This window comes from Nilaparvata lugens, chromosome 10 (assembly GCF_014356525.2).
Source record: "Nilaparvata lugens isolate BPH chromosome 10, ASM1435652v1, whole genome shotgun sequence".
NCBI classification, from domain to species: domain Eukaryota; kingdom Metazoa; phylum Arthropoda; class Insecta; order Hemiptera; family Delphacidae; genus Nilaparvata; species Nilaparvata lugens.
In genome coordinates, this window is record NC_052513.1 from 26,226,518 (window position 1) to 26,247,579 (window position 21,062).

At 34.0% G+C, this 21,062-nt stretch overlaps 2 protein-coding genes across 7 annotated transcripts in view; both read right to left on the reverse strand.

The window, feature by feature from the left end:
* Positions 1–5,309, reverse strand: part of LOC111061728 (protein phosphatase Slingshot) — a 221,968-nt gene extending 216,659 nt beyond the window's left edge. For 2 of the 5 annotated variants that reach the window (XM_039437056.1, XM_039437054.1), the window contains exon 1: positions 5,055–5,291. In XM_039437056.1, the coding sequence (XP_039292990.1) occupies positions 5,055–5,111 (57 nt within the window). In that variant the 5' untranslated portion in view covers positions 5,112–5,291. Of the gene's footprint in view, positions 1–5,054 lie in introns of all 5 variants that reach the window. The other 3 variants (XM_039437058.1, XM_039437055.1, XM_039437061.1) reach the window with 3 other exon arrangements.
* A 5,541-nt stretch (positions 5,310–10,850) lies between these two features.
* The window catches only part of LOC111062079, a 353,400-nt gene continuing 343,188 nt past the window's right edge, over positions 10,851–21,062 (reverse strand). For both annotated transcript variants that reach the window (XM_039437063.1, XM_039437064.1), the window contains 5 exons: positions 20,636–20,858; positions 18,834–19,099; positions 16,576–18,254; positions 15,159–15,336; positions 10,851–13,570 (listed from right to left, as the gene is read on the reverse strand). In XM_039437063.1, the coding sequence (XP_039292997.1) occupies positions 13,239–13,570; positions 15,159–15,336; positions 16,576–18,254; positions 18,834–19,099; positions 20,636–20,858 (2,678 nt within the window). In that variant the 3' untranslated portion in view covers positions 10,851–13,238. The remainder of the gene's footprint in view (positions 13,571–15,158; positions 15,337–16,575; positions 18,255–18,833; positions 19,100–20,635; positions 20,859–21,062) is intronic.

A 21,062-nucleotide genomic window follows, 5' to 3' on the forward strand; every position in this document is an offset into this window, starting at 1 on the left:
CTCAAGGCTTTGTAATTTTAAAAACGGGAATTCTCTATTTATTTCTTTATAAACCCTTTTAAAAGAATTTCTCTCCTACATAAGAATTAAAATTCAAAGTACCCTTACAGTTAGTTGTGTTAGGCGTATGTGACATTTTTCCATAATGAAACACAAATTGATATTGCCAACAACTTTTTAGCTTGTCAACTAGTTTATAGCTTGAAAAGTGGTTGAAAATTTTTATTTTTATGTATTTCATCAAAGCATCAAAGTAACCAGTTCAACATTTAGTTTTTCTTTCACTAGCTCATTCATTTTATATTTTGTAAAAAATAAAATGTAAGAGAGGGTACTTTGATTTATCATATTTATGTAAATAGACCTACAAGTAGCCCTAAACAAGAAAGTGGATGCCTCTTCTGTAATTTGAGTGTTGTTAATTATTGTGTATTCAGTAAATAGGAAACAGGAAGCAAACCAATCCCAAAACTTCTAGATTTTTATTTTACAATTTTGTTTCATAAATAGTTAGGTATTTTTCAAATATTTAGGTTATGTCATGTCTATATTTTTGGAGACCCAATATAATTTTTAGACTCCAATATTATTTGGAGATTTATAGTTCAGAATGATATTGTAACCTATGTATCAATGTATAAATAAATATTCAAGTGACACAGCATACAGGATACCTTCTCAATGGTACAACACATACAGAATGCACCAATTAATTATACTTGAACACTCTTAGGCTGGTCACACACCGATTAGTCAAGACAAGACTAGTCACGTTTAGTCTCACAATACTTCACATTGCTGCTTATGACGCAACACACACTGATTAGACATTGCAATTAGACATGACTCCATAAGCAACTATGTGAAGTATTGTGACTAAAAGTGACTAGTCATGTATTGACTAATCGGTGTGTGACCAGCCTTACTATCCATACAACATACCAATAGCAGCTAGATTTTGTCAGACTATTGATTGATCAGATATTGATGAGGACCTGATATGTAAACTCGGTACAGTAAAATTCAATTTAAACTGTGAGAGCATTCCTTATGAATGACACCAATGCTTCCCACAAAACCAATGCTGATAGTTTGACGTGAATGTCACTATAGACCCAGATAGGCAGCGCTGGATGGAAAACGGCATAAAATTCAAATTAGATCAGGTCGCCGGTGGAACAAACCGATTACTGCCATTTCAGCCAAAGCCAAACGGGGAAATCGGCTCAGATCCCAGGAGGAGAAAACACCGAGGCGCATTCCACAAAACACTGGGAAAACAGATGGAGATAATACAGGCTGCCACCTTGAGAAAAGTATCATTTCCTTACTGCAGTCTCCTGTTGAGTAAGATACAGACACGGGTTTGAAATATTTATTCCGTTAAGATATACTGATTTCTGACAATTTTATTTATATTTTTCATCAAAAGATTGATGCCTTATTAGTTTTATTATAGACTGATGACTTTATAGATGACTATTAAGGTGCGTACAGACTGTCGCTCTGCTCCGCAACCGAACGTCACTCCAGCAGAGCGATTGATGATCGACCGGCGAGCAACAGTGGTTCGACCGGGGAACGCGAGAAGATCTAACATCTTCCATAACGTTCATGATGGGTGCGTGGGCGGTGCGACTGTGGTTCGATGGTGGTACGAGGGCGGTACGAGGGCGGTACGAGGGAGGAGCGTGCTCGGTGCTGGTTGGAAGCGCGAATATGTGTACGCAGCTTAACAGGGACAGGTTTGTAATTATCTCCAATTTCCCTAAAGCAGTTTAAAAAAACTTCTGTTAGGCCTAATGTAAGTTTTGAAAAATATTAGTATGATTATCATGACGATGTCTTGAGGGATATCAAGACAAGAAAGGTGAACACTATAAACTGAGTGATATTATCCCGTTGGCACATGATACATTTTTTTCAATGAAAGTGAGTGTTGGAGTTGATCTGAAGAGAATCTAAAATGATGTATCTAGAAAGTAGTATCACGTTCAAAACCACCTGGGTGATCGAAAGGAATAATGAAGCACAGAGAGTTCACTGGAAAATTGATAATTAAGTAAAAACCAAAGCTAGTTTCTTGTTATTGTTAAATAAAAAGACTAAGAAATTGTCAAAAACCACAGGTACCGTATTTCTAACTTTCAATAAGATCTGTGGTTTTTGACAATTTCTTAGTCTTTTTATAATTACCAAAATATCCACTTCTCAACTACAAAAAAGTCTAGTTATTGTATTTTCGACTAGCAGATAACCCGTGCTCCGCATGCAAAAACTTCACAAACTGAAAATTTGAAGTAAAGAAATTTTGAAGAATTTAAAATTAATCAGTTCAGTAGTTCAGACATGATAATGCGTCATTCGTGAATTTCCTTTCGCGTACGTGTATAAGCCGATTCTTTTCTTTATGATATTGTAGATGAATAAGTTAGTTATTATGTTAACTTTAATTATTTCTATGGATATCCACCATACTTCATCAACTTTATCACTACACACATTTTTCCGAAAGTTTAGTTGGAAACCTTTTAACAAGTTTCTAATAAGGATAGGTTTTCTATTGTCTTGCGGAAAGTAGATCCCGTATCCAAATTGAACATAATTTAGCACAGTGATTCGCTCAACCTATTACCTATAAACTGAAACTTTGGAAACCTTCCCTGCGTGCTAAGAAATAGCTGGTACCATAAAATAGCAAAGAATAGAAAATGCGTAATGGTCACGCCATATACCTACAACCACCTTCCAATCCAGGATCAATATAAATTCCCTAGAAAGACCGAGACTAAAAATTGTCCGTTTTCATAATCATTTATTTTAGTACAACTATTTTTTAATTAATAGTTTTTTAATCAACTATTTTTTAGTACATATAATTTGTGATCTTGCCCAAAGAAAATATTCTACAGTACCTAGGCCTGTTACTCCTTTGACTATACACCTATACCTATACTCCCTAGAATATTAGCATAGACAATTAATATCGATTAAATAGTATCATTACTCCATCTCTGAAGATTCACTGATATTCCTAGCTAGCTATTCCTAAACTTATAATCTGTAGTCCTACCTTAGCAATTCCACAATACAACGGAAAACAAACTCAACCACTTTACTCCCTAGAATGGCCGTCCCACAAAACTGTCCTTGCTGCCCAGCTATGTCTACCTACAATCTGTGGTCCTGCCTGAATAATTTTGAAGCGATAAACAACCTCATCGAAATACCTCCACTGTCAACAATTCAACCATGCAATGAGACCATATTTATGCGTGAAATAATGATCTAGTCTAGTTTACGCTTCACTGGGGAACGCTCAACAATAGATCCCACAATATATACTCCAACAATATTAGTTACAGATATACTGACTAAAACTATTGGTATAATAGTAGTAAAGACAGACAGGACAGAATATAATTGGAAGATTAAATTAGAACAATAATTCCAGACTGTTAAAGTGACTTCCGGATACTATAAAGAGAATAACAGATGATTATGTGACATAAGCGAACAATGACTAAACTAGGAAAGTGAGTAAATAATCTTATGAATGACTGATGTTTATTAACGACTGATCTTGTAATTTGATAAGACAACATTTTACAAACTTCCAAATTTGGCCAAAGATATTTGATGAGTTGACAACATTTTATCATCGAAAATTTAGGTAAACGTATTATTTTTATGCAGGACGAATAGGAATAGGCTATTTGCATATTTTAAATTGAATAACTAAGATTTTGATAAGTTTTAGAGAATGATAGAAAATTATTTTGTTTAACAGGATTTGATAAAGTTATTAACAGCAAATTTCAATAGCAGGGCCTTTACTACCTGGCACTGTTATCAGTAAATTTTGTAGTTTTAAATTAGTTAGTAGCCTAAATTATATTAAACTATTAATTTCAAGTTTGTAGTCAACAGATTAATTTAATCATTAAAGACAGCATTAGTTGACATTAAAAACCATTCACAACACAGTCATAGTTCATATAAACCATGTAGTAATTGCGATTTATTGGCCATAAAGGGAAGGAAAATTACTTTTTTATAGCAATTAGGCTACATACAATTAATTAAAACATATTTACTTATAAGTTCTAGTATTATAAGATTTATTATTCTATTAATCAATGTTTACATCCATACTTTCAATTAGTGTTAGCAAAACAAAAAATCAAATCTTATAACGTAATTTAGTTGAAAGCTGCATCTTGGAATTTAAACTTAATGAACAGAGAAAAATGCCTAAAAGACAAGTTGATAATTGTAAACAAAGAATTAAATTTATTGTTTAAATTAAAAATTGAAAAACTAATTTGGACTGATCAAGGAAATAATAGCCATGGGCTACTTTTTAACAACTACTATTCATTGGGATAAATGAGCTAACTCTCTACTCTATAGGCCTGTCTATTCTATCACAAAAAATTCAGTATGAATTGATTAAACAAAATTAGATAAACAAACCAGGCAGAATAACATTCATCGATTTACCTGAACAATAAAATGAATGAATAACTTTATAACAATGTGGGTTATGTTAACGTATTAACCTCAAAATTCCTACTGATTACACCTTACCCTTCAATAAGATTACAAACAATCGATGAAATTTTAAAAAAAAATATACCATAGAAGAAAGAAACAGACTATTAGACATGACTAATGTAAAGGGGATACAGAATTCAACCTACAATGGAGGTTAATTTTTCTTTAGATGTTGACTATAAAATGCAACTTGACAATAAATACTAGTAGGAGCTAAGCATTTCATGTGTTATATTTTAATTATACTTCAAAGCCACTGAATTATTGGTCCAGTTTATCATAATTTAATTTTGTTATTTTATTGTTACAATTGTAATAAAAATTACTGTAGGGCCTAGTTAGCCTATGTTGATAATTTCAAATACAGGTTATAATAAAAGAAACTGATTGGAGCTATTTGAATTTGGATAGTACTCAGTATTATTGTGTTCGAGAAAAATGTTAACAAATAATTATTTACTTTTATTGAGTATTTCTATTTCAAAGTAAGAACTTACAGAACTTTGAGGAGAGTTTCCTAAGCTGGGTGATCTCTGTACAGTGACCAAGGCCATCACCTGGTGGCCCAACAGGTTTCAACACTTCCACGCACTGAACATCACACAATATCAACTTCAATTAATATTTAAAACAAAACTAAACGATTAAGATTGATAACTAACAATTTAAACGCGAATTATCTCGGATAACAATCGACGTATACCAGAAGACAATCCACCATATTCGAAACATCGAAAACTTGCAATGCCGGCAACCTAACAAACTGAATCTTACCTTGCAGTTATCTTTCAACAGATGTATTGATTTGGAGTTAAAAATAATAATCAAAACAAATGTTTTACATGAATATTGATTCTATACAAAAAAATATTTGAATTTGTTACAATGGTTATTGAGAATATTATAGAAATTTATATAGTTATTTTATGTTTATAAATTGGATTACACTCTACCGTGTGTTTCTTGCATTACTCTTGAAGCGGGAAACTTGAATTGATTAAGGCGCTGCTGTACTGGATCTTGTTATATTTTTATTACCCAACCATTAATTGAATAATTATTCCATTCATCTCAATAATTTATAGTTTGTGATAAGAATATCGATAATCAAATTGAAAACTGATGTTTCGATTTAAATTTTTCTTTTGTTTTTGTTCAATGGAAACCTGGAATTTTTTCAATTACCTTGGATAATACTATAATTTTTTTATATTTCCAGAACGTTTGGAATATTATTTGATATTATTTATTATTAATTACTGACGAACTGAGCTGCTATTGCACTATACAATGGACCATTAATAAAGTACCTACTGATAATGAACTGATGATTCCTGACAAATCGACTGAAACTAAATGAGGACAAATCCAAAACTCTCATTTGCTCTTTAAAAAATGAAGATTGGGATGGTGAAAATAAGCAAAAAAATTATTCGGATTCTGGATTGACAGAAAGTTGAAATTGAACACGTCATCACTTAAACTTGTACTTGTTCAAAACTCTCAAGGGTACCGGTACCCGTCCCGTACGGTACCTACCTATTTCATCTATTCGAATTATCTGACAGGTGACAGGATAACATTCACTGTTATTTTCATTGAATGAAAGAATGTTATTTTCAGTTATTTTAACATTCACAGTCATTTTCATTTGAGGAAATGCTTTGACTGCATCAGATGTGTTGCTGCTTCAAAAAAAAGGCGATCGGGATTATCACCTTCTCGGACCCTCTTGAACACGGTAGGCCACTCTTCAGAAAACTGAGAATCCTGACAATATTCAGCCAGTATATATATATTGCTCATTAAAAGACAAAATAGACAGTCCTTTTATACTGCAATGAGGTCTATAGCCTCACCAGAATCTAAGTCTGACTGGTCGTCCTAGCCAACGACGTTATATTTATACATTGTGAGTATACTGTACGTAATTTAAATTTGAAATACTTTTGTATCAATAATTATTATTATAAGCCTTCTTTGAAAAGTTCAAATTTTTCCATAAGTGATCAAGTGTGAGAACGAATAATAATTTTTCGAATTGGTTATAATTAAATTCAAATGCATATGATGTTTTCCTTCAATTACCGTACTACAATCTACAGTATCTGAGAATCATAGAACAGCAGCGTAATCCATATAATATAGTTCCTCTATGCTAAGAATGTAGAATGCAAGGTACTTGAGCACGCATTTTATAGTACCGTACCTATACGTGGTCTTTATGAATAAAAGTGAAATTATTTCACTGTGAAATGCCGATCCCGCACCAGGACACGACCTAGGCCTACTGGAACTACATCAGGTACCGTATGCATTCACATCTTCATGGTTTACAGTATATCTTTTTCCTTCTACGGGGTTTTCAATTGTATTATTTGTGGGGGAGGATAGTTCATCTTCCTATGAAGATTTCTAATCAATAATAATACCTCTTTTTTTTGAATGACAATGATTTGCATCCAGAGGTGTCTATTTACATATACATAGTTAAGCAAACATATAAAATTCAAGAGGTTGATAATAATTTAAATTTAATCCTATGGTGTGATAAAATATAAAATATTTTCCACTTTAACCACTATAAAATATATGTTAGGGTAATAAAAGAGAAACCAACATTCCTATATAAATGCACAAAAGACAGTAAATGGAAGCTGTGCGAGTGAGAATTGTTTGGTCACCAGGCTATCTCACGTTTCTCGCTCCATAGATCGTTAGATTTGTCCGCATGTAATTTTATTTTGTGGATCTCAAATCAAAAGTGTTCATAACTCGATCAATAACCGTGGTTGATTCGAAACAGATAGTTCAGAATAAAATTCATAATATCCCAGTTAAAATATTGCAGCAATCGATGATGAATCTACAACACAGATTTTAAGAGTGCTGTGTGTTTTTATCGTTTTTATTCAGAGTCATCCATTAGTGGGTATAGGCCTGTAGTACTGTAGTGTAAATTGCATGCTGTTGAATTGTTCAGTCATAAAAAATATTTGAATTCTTAAAGGTTTGGATCGATTCAAGCCCATCTAAAGTTTAACTCCACAATTCTAGAATAAGGGCCGGTTTCCGAGCTCGGGATTTATAAGTTCTGGACTTACAGAGTCCAGGACTGAAATAAGCTCTCGGGTTTAAATCAACTTTCTGAGTCACGGGTTTATGATATAAACTCCTGGGTCTATTGAGTTCTCGACTTATTTGAGTCCGGAGGGGAATTCTCAATATTTTGCTGTTGTATTATTGGCATTAGGCCTATAGCAAAACAGCTGATTGCAGCGGGATAATTTAAATGCTCTCCAAACTGTTTTGTGACAATCATTTTGTCAAAATAAGTTTCGATTTCTTTGTATTGTGTAGATCTATAAATTCAAAGCAAACCTAACCTTTTGAAATATGAATAAAAAAATAAGCATTTCATTTTACGTTATCATTGATCCTTGCCATTGATTTTGGAATAAAAATTTTAATATGTTCTGAAAAAAAACTGGAATAATAATTTATTATTGTTATATTATTATTATTATGTTGAATATGCAATTGATTAATAATATTTACATTGGGAGATGTGATGATGGCCATTCCAAGGCAATCTTTGTATTATTTTCCTTGAACATTTCTAGGTTATGTCATACAGTCCTAAAATAAGGTTAGTTTTTTAAGCATAATATAATAAAGAACTTTAATATACCAAAATAAACTTGCAAACTATAAATTATGAATTTAGATGGACTAATCCAAATAATTTAGGTATTCCATGACATCTATTTGGCTTTTTATCTAGGTACTCCAAAACAATAACTGAATTGTGTTTGCTCAGTTAAGTCTAGAACTTGAATTTAAACCCTACCCCAGTCGAGGGTTTAAAATCACGCTGTTTCAAGTCCTGGACTTGACGATTTTTGATAAATCCTTGACTCAGAAAGAGGCGAGAATCAAATTCAAGTCCTGGACTTATAAGCCCTTCACTCAGAAAGCGAAATTATCAACTCCAGGGTCTAACATGATCTCTCAACTCCAGAGTCTATTTAAGTCCTCAACTACGTTAAACGCTCTGACTCGGAAAGCCAATTTTCTGACTCCAGAGTTTAAAGCCAGTTAAAGTCTAGAACTTAGCTAAATCCCGAGCTCGGAAACCGGCCCTAAAACATACATTTTCTAAATAGGTACCGGTTCTTCTATTACTAAAATGAAAAAGCCAAATTTCTCGGTAATTATTTTTATTAAAATTAAATACGATTTATACCAATACTCAATAAATATATTAATTGTATATTAAATATGTAACCACGTAGTTTTAATTTACATAATAATAAATAAATATTACAGAATACAGTCGAGTAGAATGGCAAATGAATATAAACATACTGTTGAATAGAAGATTTTTAAAAATGAAGTCAAGAATGAAATAGGTACATTATGTTGAACAGGAAAGTCGAATTAGGTAACGAAGAATTGAATAAAAAAATATATAAACTCTATAGGTCTAATGTAGAATTTCAATACATTTTTTATCTATTTTAAGGTTTAAAAGAAGTGTTAAGTTCAAAGTAAATGAATTAAAGGTAGGAAAACATAAGATGATTATATGATATATTGATCACCAAGTTACAAATTATTCCAATAAAATCGGATTATTGGAGCTTCCAGATTCCATTTTCTGGCCATTTCAAGTTATAAACTTGATATTCATTATTCAAAGCTTTGTAATGAAAAAATAATAATATTCTTCAACAAGAAATATTCAATTGCCATGCTACTCAATACTTGTTGAAACTATTTCATCGAATTTCATTAAGATTACAACCAAATGAGTGCAATAATATAATCTACATACTTTACAAACATAGACATGGTAGGTTTACTCTACAACTAACAATACATTGAACATACAAACCGACGTACACATTTATCAAATTATTTACAACTTTGTACAACTACATACCTAATACAAACAGCCCTGAATTGTGTTAACAGTCTAGAGATGATTACTTCAAACTCATACATGAGAGAAGATGTTGGATAGAGAAAATATAGAAATGAATCGATAATAAATCAAATAAATTGAATAAGCATAGTGGAAGAATACTTAAAATCACTTGGCAATCCTCATGGACATTTCCCTAGATTCTAGAGAATTATTAAGGTAAAACTAAATGTTCATGTGATTTAATTCTTGTAATAAATGATTAATTAAGTTACGAGTTAACTTAATAATCATGAATCTATTTCATTTTCCAGTCAATATACATAATATGCTATGTAATAAAGCACGTAGCTACCTAATACTTTTTGCTCAAAAGGTAAATCAAACTTGTAAAATGTTGAACATTTTCAAGATAATGCTGTTTAGTCATCTCAATATTCAAATATAACTACAATAATTGATTTTCCCATTTCAAATGGCCATGATCCATTTTTGATTCTCGAACAAAAAGTTGATGAAAACATATCATTCTGCAAATATTGAATTGAAACGAATTTGATGAGTGATTTGAAAAGATGGTGAATGCATCTTTCTTTCCAGAAAAGAAAAACAGCTACTTTTTTAATAAATTTCATTAGAATAATAATATTCCTAGTATTCTATCTATATCCAAATTGAGTAGCCTTCTATGCTAGTAAAACTGTTTCATTTCTGAATAATGAATAAATTAGAATCGGATAGAATAAGCCATAAAAATATAGCTCGCGCTAAAGATAATTGATTATAGTATTGAAATAACTTATGTCTAATTTCCTTCAATTTATTTTGAAATAATGTTTAGTATCAATCCGAGTAAAATCTATCACTAACGGATGGCTTCGTTAAAAATCCTGAGAAGTGTTACTATAATATGAATAATAAGTTTTCTAACTTATAACTTAAATTTTCTCTCAATCAACGAATAATAATATTATTACAAACCAATTCTCTGTGTTCAAAATAACTCAATGGCAATGCCTTTTCATTTAAAACAATAGGCGATTCAATACATGATAAATAAGTAATCAATTAAGTTTCTACTAGAAGGAACATTTGCTCTCCTTAATAATTATTAACTGAGAAAGGTAAATTGTTGGAAAAAAGTTGAAACATGATTTGACAATATCCCAAAAAGACAAAAAAACTAAATTTCAAGATGAACCCAGTAGGCCTAGTAATGAATTTAGTAACCAGTTCATCATTTTCCAGCTTCTCATACGTACTGAACAATTAACAAATAGGCCAACATTCATCCACACCACAACTCTACAAAATTATTACAGCATCATTCAAATGGTGTATTAGAAATGATAAGAATAATTATAAGAACTATGATTAAAATGATTCTGTATTAAATATGAAAATAATTATAAGAAATGTGATGGATGAGATTGAGTAAATGGAAAATATTCTACTCTAATATTGGGAATCAAATTTCTCAATCTATAAAAATCATTAAGCTCTACAGAGCCACGATTCTCTATTTTTTCGAGTACTCAATTTTTGAAAATTCATACTATATCGAGAGAAACTAATGAATATGTTAAGAACATTTCACAATATCATATAATTTGTTGAATACCACGTGCAAAAATAAATAAATAATAGAAATATTTCTCATCATTAAAAACAAGAAGAACTCAAACAATATTTATTAATGATTTTACAATAATTGGAAACTATAAGAATTTGTAAGGTCATATTACTCATCTAGAAAAACTAGTATCAAGAGCTCAATGCCATTCTAATATTGTGTATAGTATAGTACTCGAGAGTCAAAACACTAGACATTTTAGTAAATTCGTAATAATTAGGCTTATTCGATAAACCTACCGTATCTGTACATATTTCTAGCTACAAATTTCATTGATTAGAAGTTCAGTACCTATAAATTATGGAGAGGAGGGTATGTTTTCTGAGTGCTCTCGCTTATTATTCAACAATGGCCCAGTTCACTTTAAAAAGGCTTCTCCAATTTGATCTTGTGCAATTTAACCACCATAAAAATTTAACAGACTTGCGCAACCGAGCCTATGATCGGCATACACATTTAATTTAAACCTAGTGCATCGTTACTGTGTTGTACTATAAAACATTTATAGGCCCAATAGTCAGTTCGACTGGATATTAATTTTTTAAAGGAATTTTTTATGCAAATATTGGACGAAAGGTGAGAGAAGCTTAACAGGTTGATAAGTAATGGTCGGTGTACATTAACAGTTTTGATAGTCATTTGACAAACAATATGGTTACTATGGAATTGATACTTCCAACGAGTTCGTCCCAATACATTTGGGTACAGCAACTCGACAAGTGAAAGAGACACAGATACTAGACTCCTCCAAACTAGTTGACTACCAATTACTCATTCGCGAAGTCGGAAGGAAGCTAATTGAGCTGTCCTCAGCTCTCGGTTGGTAAACCTCCATATCAAAAAGGAAGAGGGAATGGAGGGATACGTATCAAAATACACTGCATCGTTTTAGATTGGAAACAAGATAATAAAACTTCCAACTCTCATTTCTCTAGTCACAAAACTCTTTGTGACACAAAATGCCAAATTACCATATATGCGATATAAATTGATGGAGTAAATTCAATAATATTTTTCTTCAATTATATTACAGCGTCAATCATATTTGTCTAGCCAATTCACATGACTTTCAATAAATATTAAACCACTAATTTACGAATATATTTTCAAGCTTCAAATACGGCCTCAATGTGAAATTATTGTTGAGCTATCGAAATATTATGTGAAAATCAAGTTAGCTTCGTTTTGGGAGAGTTATGAAAACGTTAAGTTACAAGAACAGTCCTAATTTAATGTCATGTTAGTTTAGTTACGGTCAGTTGAACTCCTGGTAGATGGATAAAGTATTTTCTTCATCTAAGTACGGTACCTTGCGTTGAACTAGAATAAAAAAGTAGCCTCCAATCAAGGTAGATAGATAAAAGGTATATAAACGTTGTGTTCACAGATTTTCATGAACGTTTCTATTTATGACTTTTTATCAGAGAATTACAAACAAAGTGATAAAGAACGACTATAAAAACTACTGTGAACAGATGGTAATCTTTATACCTTTTATCCAATCTCTTGGCCTCCTTTTATCTTAGTCTCCTGTGATACCTTTTATTTAAGGTACCTTAGTCACCAATTTTAAAATGAAGTTAGGACAAAGAAAACAGATGTCCTAATTCAAAGTCAAAATCTAAAATTCAGTTAGCACATTAGCTCACATTGTTCACGGCTAAATAGACAGTCCAATTCAAGAAAACTAATAATACAAAGTAGGTAATAGGCTTCATTAGTAAGTCTCAGTTGAACTAGGACAAAAAGAAACTCCTAAAACATATAGTAACTTTACTATGTGGTTAAGGGCAAGATGTACCTACGCAGTCTAGTCCAAGAAACCTTATTCAAAGGTTGTTTTTTTAAGTATTTGTTTGTCTCAGTTGAATAAGGACAAATTAAGTCCTAAAATATAGTAAGCTTACTTGGTTGAAGGCAAGATAGACAGTCTAGTTCAAGAAAACCAATTGAAAGTTGGTTAGTTAGGTATGTCTCAATTGAGTTAGGACAAATAACTTCTAAAATATAGAAAGCTTACATGGTTGAGGGCAAGATAGACAATCTAGTCCAAGAAAACAGGTTAATTCAAGTGATGTTAGGTTAGGTTAGGTTAGTGTCTACTAGGGTAGTCTTTGGTTTCTAGTGATTTTCGAGACTGAGCTCAGAGCCGGAGTAGCTGCCGGCGCACGAGTCACTCAGCGACAGGTTTTCGGGGGCGTCAGGGTCGGGGGTCTGCGACAAGGGGGGCGAGTCCCCTCCCAGACTGGGGGCCCCAGGGGGGCCATTGTTATCACAGGAAGACGCGCCACTGATGGACGTTGTCGACAGTTCTTCGAGAAAGTCGAAGCTGGCGACTGCTTCGCGTTCCTTCTCGCCGTAGCGCACGAAGAAATCGTCGCGTCCGATGATGGAGGGACGCGGTGCGGACGCCGGACAACGCAGGGCGCCAAGCGGTTCGCGGTTTGCTGACGCTGCAACAAAACATTCACAACGTCATCATTAAGCGTGGAAATGAGAATTACAAAAAAGGAGCATTATCACCAGTAGAGTGAAAAATTGAAGAATAAATTACTAGTGACCCCCTGGGTTGGAGAATTCGCTCATGAACTGTAATCTTTCATATCAGCAACTTTTAATTATACAGAGTTTGTGAAAATTATGGAACAGCCAAAAATTTCACTCACAAGAATAATTTAACAGTAGGTTTCATTGGGGATCCTATTTGAAATGAAAAATTACTCTGTCGGTTCAACATTTTTGTCCCTCACATCAATCCATATTCATTTTTTTTATGAAAAGGAGGTCATGTGATGCATTTTCCAATACTAACGCGTGTATTATTTCCTTAAAATTGATTACTTTGGAGTGAAGTTTGGTTGAATATGAAATTTGATACAATCTAATGTAGCACTATTCATATATGTATATTCATAAATGGAATGTATATTCATATACTATTCATGGAAGTCTCATGGGAATAAGTGAAGTCATCCTTATGATTTTGGTATTATTTATGCTTACTTTTTATTTTATTATTTTGTGACATGGGTAGGATTTAAGTACTTATTTTATTGATTGATTTTTTGTGTGGTTTAGTTTTAAGATTTTTCAGGAGAAAAGACTCTGATATTAAAATAACAATTTCCGTAGTTGGACTATAGTGAGAAAATATAATTTAGTGAGTAATAATACTCCTAATAGTATAATTAGTGAGTGAATAATACTACTTTATTATTGCAGCGACAATAAGATTCTGCTAACTTATGCCTAAACGACTCTGAGAACCAGCAAATCCTCACGGATTAGTTGGCTCCACGAGGCAAGTACACGGCTGATGTTTGGTAGCCTGTAGTTATTTTCACAGAGGAATACTGCAGACCTGGCAAGTATCCGCTTGCCGAATCTATTGAGAACCGACTCTTCCAATAGCAGCAGTTAGGCCTTCTGGCACACTGACGTGGAGAGGGGCAAGTTTTCCGGACGGAAAACCTCCAGTTGTTGAACAACAGAGATACCGAGCGGATCAAAAATCATATTGCAAAAAGTTAATTTAGTTTTCCGGCATCATGAGATACGTGAGTGTCCTGTGTTTTGGGATTACCAGTGGGAGTGATAGTTGTGGGTGAGTGCCAAAATTTCTAGCTCATGATAAAACATTTTCACCCGACCGAGACCCTAATTAGAGATGATCTTGTTGTATGGTAAAATTTATAGTTAGCAGAATCTTATTGGCAGGTAGTTTTGAAGGAATAATATTTTAATAAAATGTACTGCATATTTCGTTCCTCAAATTTCAAGTAATTGGCATAATAAATGAGAAATTCTTTAGGTAATACAATGTTGTTGTCTATCCGGTTCCCATGACTCCCTTGAAGTAATAATAAGATATCTTCAACCCCCATCAAGGGCGGTAACAATTTCATACTTTTGATTATAAGATTATGTATTTTCTTTTATTTGTTTTGAATATGTATTTATTGTATGGCAAATAAATGATATTTCCCTTGAAGTCTTCCTCTACAATAAATGTTATGATAGAATTGCAATGCAGCTGGGTACCTTTCTTCTGTCTCCTGAAGCGATGTATGCGATGCAGATGCTGATATCCGGGTGGCTGCTCTTCGGCCTCACTGTCACTACTGTTGCCTCCCCCACCACCCCCTCTACACCCCTCGTCCTCACTCGACGAACTGCTGTGACTGGCTGCCAGCATCACATCCAGCAGGTTGGCACGCGCCTAAAACATACAACATAACATCTCATTGAAAGGTAGCTTTGAAACACTTCAAGTCAATTCATATATAGGTTTAATATAGGTTCATTATATGTTTATTTAGGTTAATTTTATAGGCTCCAATTAGAATATACGTAGGTTATTGAGGTTTGTGACACTACACAAATAATAAGTCAATTCAAATACAGCTTTACATTAGCAGGAATTCGAAGCACTCATGGCGTGATTAATGATTTACAGCACTTTACGGTAATCACAGAAACTATGTTAGTGGATAATTTTCTACTTTCAAGTTTCATTGTCTGTTTTATTACGCATTAATTATCAGCATTTATTAAGATTTGTTCAAATTTATTTATATATTTATGTATTGAATTATACAAGAATAGTTGTATAGTAGTATATACAAGTATAGTAGTATAATACAAGTATAGTAGTAGTATATAAACAGCAGTACAAGCTATACACATGATCATATTAATCTAAATTATTGTGAGATGAAAGAGGCGAGCTGTAACTATTTCTCTTCCAAATTTAAAAATTATTCATATCGCATTCATCTATTGAGCCCACATCAAGTGACCAAGTAAATTATTTAAAAAATAATTGAGCAATAAAAATTATTTCAACAATATACGTTTTTTCAAATCATTCACTGTTTTACATATTTTATGGATAATATTAATGATATTGTTACTACATTATATTATATATTACACAGTGTGCCGTTTGCACAGTGTATATTAAATCCATATCAAGTCTCCTTTGTTATATTGTGGTTCATTTTGAGTTTTAGCCACCAACCGATGCAATTTAGTTTAAACTTTTACTGTGTAAACACAGTGAAAGCTTAATACTTCACGCTCAGTGGCGTATTGTGGCGTTTTGTTATTTAAGTAGCCTACTGAAATAATTCTTCTCGGACTCCATTCGGCTCAAAGCACCGTTTCCAAGGTTCAATATAGTCGGTAATGTAGGTCTACGATAATGTAGCAATACACATATAGACATAAAAATGTAGTCAAAATAACGAGAGATACCACTATATGCACTTCAAGTTCATTCACATTTTTGACAATTATTAATTTTTTTTCAAAATGAGAAAATCCCTGAAAATATGGGATTGCGAATCTTTCTTTTGATGAAAATCAAATAAAGATTGAATAAATTGATTCGTCACAATTTTCAGATTGCGTGTCGTTAATTTGAAAAAATATATTTCAATTAACAAGGATTACTTACCTTAGGATCAGTGAAGTCGATATCCCTCTCGACATGCACCCATCCTGTAGGACAGCAGCATCCCATATCCAGGTTAGTCACTGTAGAGCTGGTCTCCACCTCGGCATCCTCGCCTTTCCTTATCATTCTATTAAGCTCGTCGATGACATCTTTGGAGGAAGCTCTTTCATGGAAACCCAACTCATTCGAGTCACCAACCAGAACTGAACCCTCTGAACCAGGATCCGAGATCGATGTAGGTTCCAATGGTCGCCTGAAAACCCTTTTTGGTTCAGGAGATTTGGGGAGTTGGGCTGTTGACTTAGGGATTAAGGATCTTTTGGGTTCGGGCGATTTAGGTGACTTAGGGGCGGAATCATTGGTGGATACGGAACAATGGTCTTCATCTTCTTCAGGAACGGGACCCAAAAACATAGGTTTGTTTGCAATCAGGTCAGGCCTAATAAGTCTTGGAATTAAACTAGGCTGTTCCAACAAACTATCACGAGTCTTCACTTCTTTTTGTACTTCCTTGCTGGCTTCCACCATCTCACTGCCTGACTTTCTATTACTGTTACTATCACTAACACTACAACTAGTATCATTTGGCAAGATCTGTTGTTTTGTACCTAACCTACAACTATTTACATCACAATTATTCACACCGTTTGTCATTGCACTAGGCTCCACATCCTTATGCCTCAGATCCAAGCAATCATTGATGCCATCATTGGAGAAGTCCTCAGAAACAAGCGTCGGTTTCTTCAAATCTACATCCTCTCTCAAATCTACCTTCCCCTCTTCAACATCCTCTTCTACATTTGTACTAGATTCAGGTAGAGCTTTAGTTGTATCACAACATTCATTTGGTTTCACTTTTGATTCGAGGGTGTCTTCAGCAAACATCAACCCCTCCACTAATTCATTACTTCTATTTTCATTCTCATCATTGATTGCATTATTTTTGACTGGAGACACATCGAGTGATACATCACTGGGGTGATCCTGCACCTCCCTTGACAAACAGTACTGCTGTTGTTCAGCAATAAAATGCAGCACACTTTGTAGCGCTTGTTCCCTGTCTGATGAGAAAGACAGATCGGCTCGCTTCAGACCAACGTTGGCATCACTGCGGGAGGATGTTGATGCCAGACTTTTGGTGCTTTCAAACTTGACCAATCGGTAGAAGTCCCTGGTGAAATCAGTGCCCACAGCTGGAGACTCCCCGCTGTCAGTGCTCATGGCGGTTGAAGACCGTTTAGAACCATTTTGACAATTGTCGTTACACGATTTGCTGTCCTCTGAATTGGTTCCCACACTGGACCATGAGTCTCCCCCAGGAGAAATCAAGCATCTGGCACTTGTGGGCCACAAACATCTCCCCATCAGTTCGTTTCCATCAGTTAGGTAACTTGAGCCATTCCACAGGCACTCGTTGGCATCCTCCTCCAGCTCTGAGGCATTGGTTTCCTGGATGGAAGGCAGATGTGATTGGTTGGGTGTGATTGCTTCGCATCGCTTCCAGAATTCGGTTTCCTCCATGGTCCAGTCCTCCAGTTCGGCTGCATCGTACTCCATCTGCTGTTGCAGCTGCGATCGGGTCTCGTCCAGCCTCAGCCAGTGCTGGATGTAGTCTGTGTCCCAGTTGTCCACACTGCTCCATGATCCACTGTCATCCTCTTCTTCTTGCACAGCTGTACCTGAAATTTACAATTTAATTTAAAAAATGGTTAATGAAATTTTGTCAATTACAATATTGAGTGTTTTGGAATTAAGTGTTATGCAAATGATGAAAGAAGAGTAAAGTAGATGTAGCAAATTAAATGAGTAAGATTAAAAGTAGATCAAAGTAGAATTAGTGATTCATAAGATGTTGTGATAATGGATAGTCTAGTCTAAGTTGTAGAATACTTTCAACGTCCATTAAGCATATCAACTCACTCTCATATTGATAATTCTCATCACTTGCATAATTGATCTGATAATTAGTACATTTCAGTTCATATCACATCTCATAAAAATAACTGTTATAAGCACAATTCAGCGAAAAATCCATTAACTCACAACATTCTCATATTCATATCTTCCATGAATTTATATGTGATATGATTCATCATGATATGATGAATATGATTCCCATGATTCCCATGACATTGAATTCTCCTCACCAATTACTCCTTGATAAATCAAGAACTTTGTCATAACAATATTATGCTAATTATCATTTACTTGATAGCTTGTACTAAAAGAAGAGAATAGATTTTTCTAAATCAACTTACACAGTAGACTGGTAGTAGCCCGGGACCTCCGCAGCGGCTGCTTGTCACCGAAGAGAAAGAGCGACTCGGCGGAGGTGAGCGAGTAGGAGGGAGAGGGAGAGTTGGGCGTCAGCTTGAGACAGAGGTGCGAGTCTGAGAAGGAGCGCATGATGTGCTGGAAGGGAAGCAGGTCCTCTACTGGTGGGAAGCTGTGACGGCTGTTGGCTGCCACCGCTACGCTCAGAGGTATCAGCACCAGCTCCGATGTCTCTGGCACGTCCAGCATCCTACAACATCATAATCATAAAAATACATTTATTAAATGAAACATCTCATTAACTCATTGAAACACAAAAAAATGAAATATTTCAAATCAAATCAAGTTTTATTCAATGATAACACTTACATCACAAATTCCGTTACACAAATGATATGACAGATAATTGAATACAATACTGTTTGCTTAAGAAAATTCTTGTCTGCAAACAGGAGTGAAATACTTTCAGAACTCAACTAAAATGCTAACACAAATAAAAATACTTATCTAAATTAAGTTTAAAAAAACGCACTGGTATTGTGCCTGTCAGTGCCTGGGCCCTGTAATGTGAAGAGTTTTTCAAATTTAAATGTATAGTGTTATTGACAATATCAGTGTCTTTCTCTTTCTATTGTGTTAAATTGGCAAAATAAAAGCTTCACTAAATCAATGAATGATTGATTCTAATAACTTTTCAATAATCAATATTTTAAAATTGAAAGTTATACAATTTTTTCTGGACATGGGTCTAATACTATCAAAGCTTTTTGAAAAAAACGTCGAAATTATTATTTTGAAAGTTTGTTCAACTTCTGAACTTTATAATTAATCATAAACATAATTCCTTTTTGATATATTTTTGACTACACTACAAACTTAACTGTAGTGTCGTCAAAATTAGTTTAAAAACGAATTATTAACTAGCAGTTCGTCATGGAAAGTGAAGTAGATGAATAAGAATAACATTAAATTTACATGATCAATGAGCTGTATCTGAGTTTCCAGAATTTCAAACAAATAACACTAATACAAAATACAGAGTGGTGTAAGTCATATTAACCTTTTTCTGAGAAATTAAAGGTTTTAGTAGGAGCTATTCACTCAATTCCCAAGTGAGAAAGTGATGAATTTAATGTTTTCAGGGCCACAGTTCCTTGAACCATATGACTTACACCACTCTTCTAGTAATAGATTTATAGTTCTAGAACCCATAACTGAACTTGACTCAAAAATAAAAATAAAATTAACTTACACCACTCTGACTTTCACAGGCTCCAATATGCGAAATTATTGTTTCTTACAATATTCTTCATGCTATAATAGTTTGGTGAATATGGATGCATATTGCATATTCAATGGTTAGAATTTTTGATAGCTTATTTAATTTGCAAAATAATTTTGCCTTGTAATGTACTTATAGTAGGCTATATGATATTGATAGCATACGAATTTGATTTTCATTTGATAAACTGTATGTATATGACATATCGTACATATTATATGGTACAGTAAATTATTAATGTTTAACATTGATTAATTTGGTTTTTCGTTTAGTAATTTTACTTTGTTGTAAATCACATTATATTGTACATGTTACAAGGCACAGCATATTAAGGCAGTGCACTCCACCAAGTACACACCGATTGAGGCATAGCTATTAATTTGGATTTTGGTTCAATTTTGTCCTACTGTATTTTATATGACGATCTGGAAACTGTAGGTAATGGAGACGCCTACCCGGGCTGATCGTTGATGAGCTGAGATCTTGATCAAGTGGATAGCATACCTGTCAGCAGGCGAAGTGGAGTGGTCGATGGTGGGAGGGGGCAAAGTGGCCGACTCTGTCTCGTCGGTTGCCTCCTTGAGGTCCTCCAACCCTCTTCGGGGGGCCTCCAGGGGGCCCTGCACATCCGATGACATCGTCGAGTAGCCCTCATCCCGGTTCCCGCTCTCCGGACTCTCGCTGCCCTCATCCTCCCCGCCACTCTTCTTCACAATGTTGCCTCCTCCTGTCAAACACAAACACAACATTGATGTTAAGATGGCAAAGACCATTCCAAGATATCCAAACCTCTCAAATATTCAAGTATTAAACTGTAGGACTCGCAATAAAAAATTACAAATTGTTGATAAGATTACAAAAGGCTTCCTCTCAACGATTCAGGGATCATACTGTGGAATTCAGAATAGAAATGTGCTAATAGTAAAGTTTT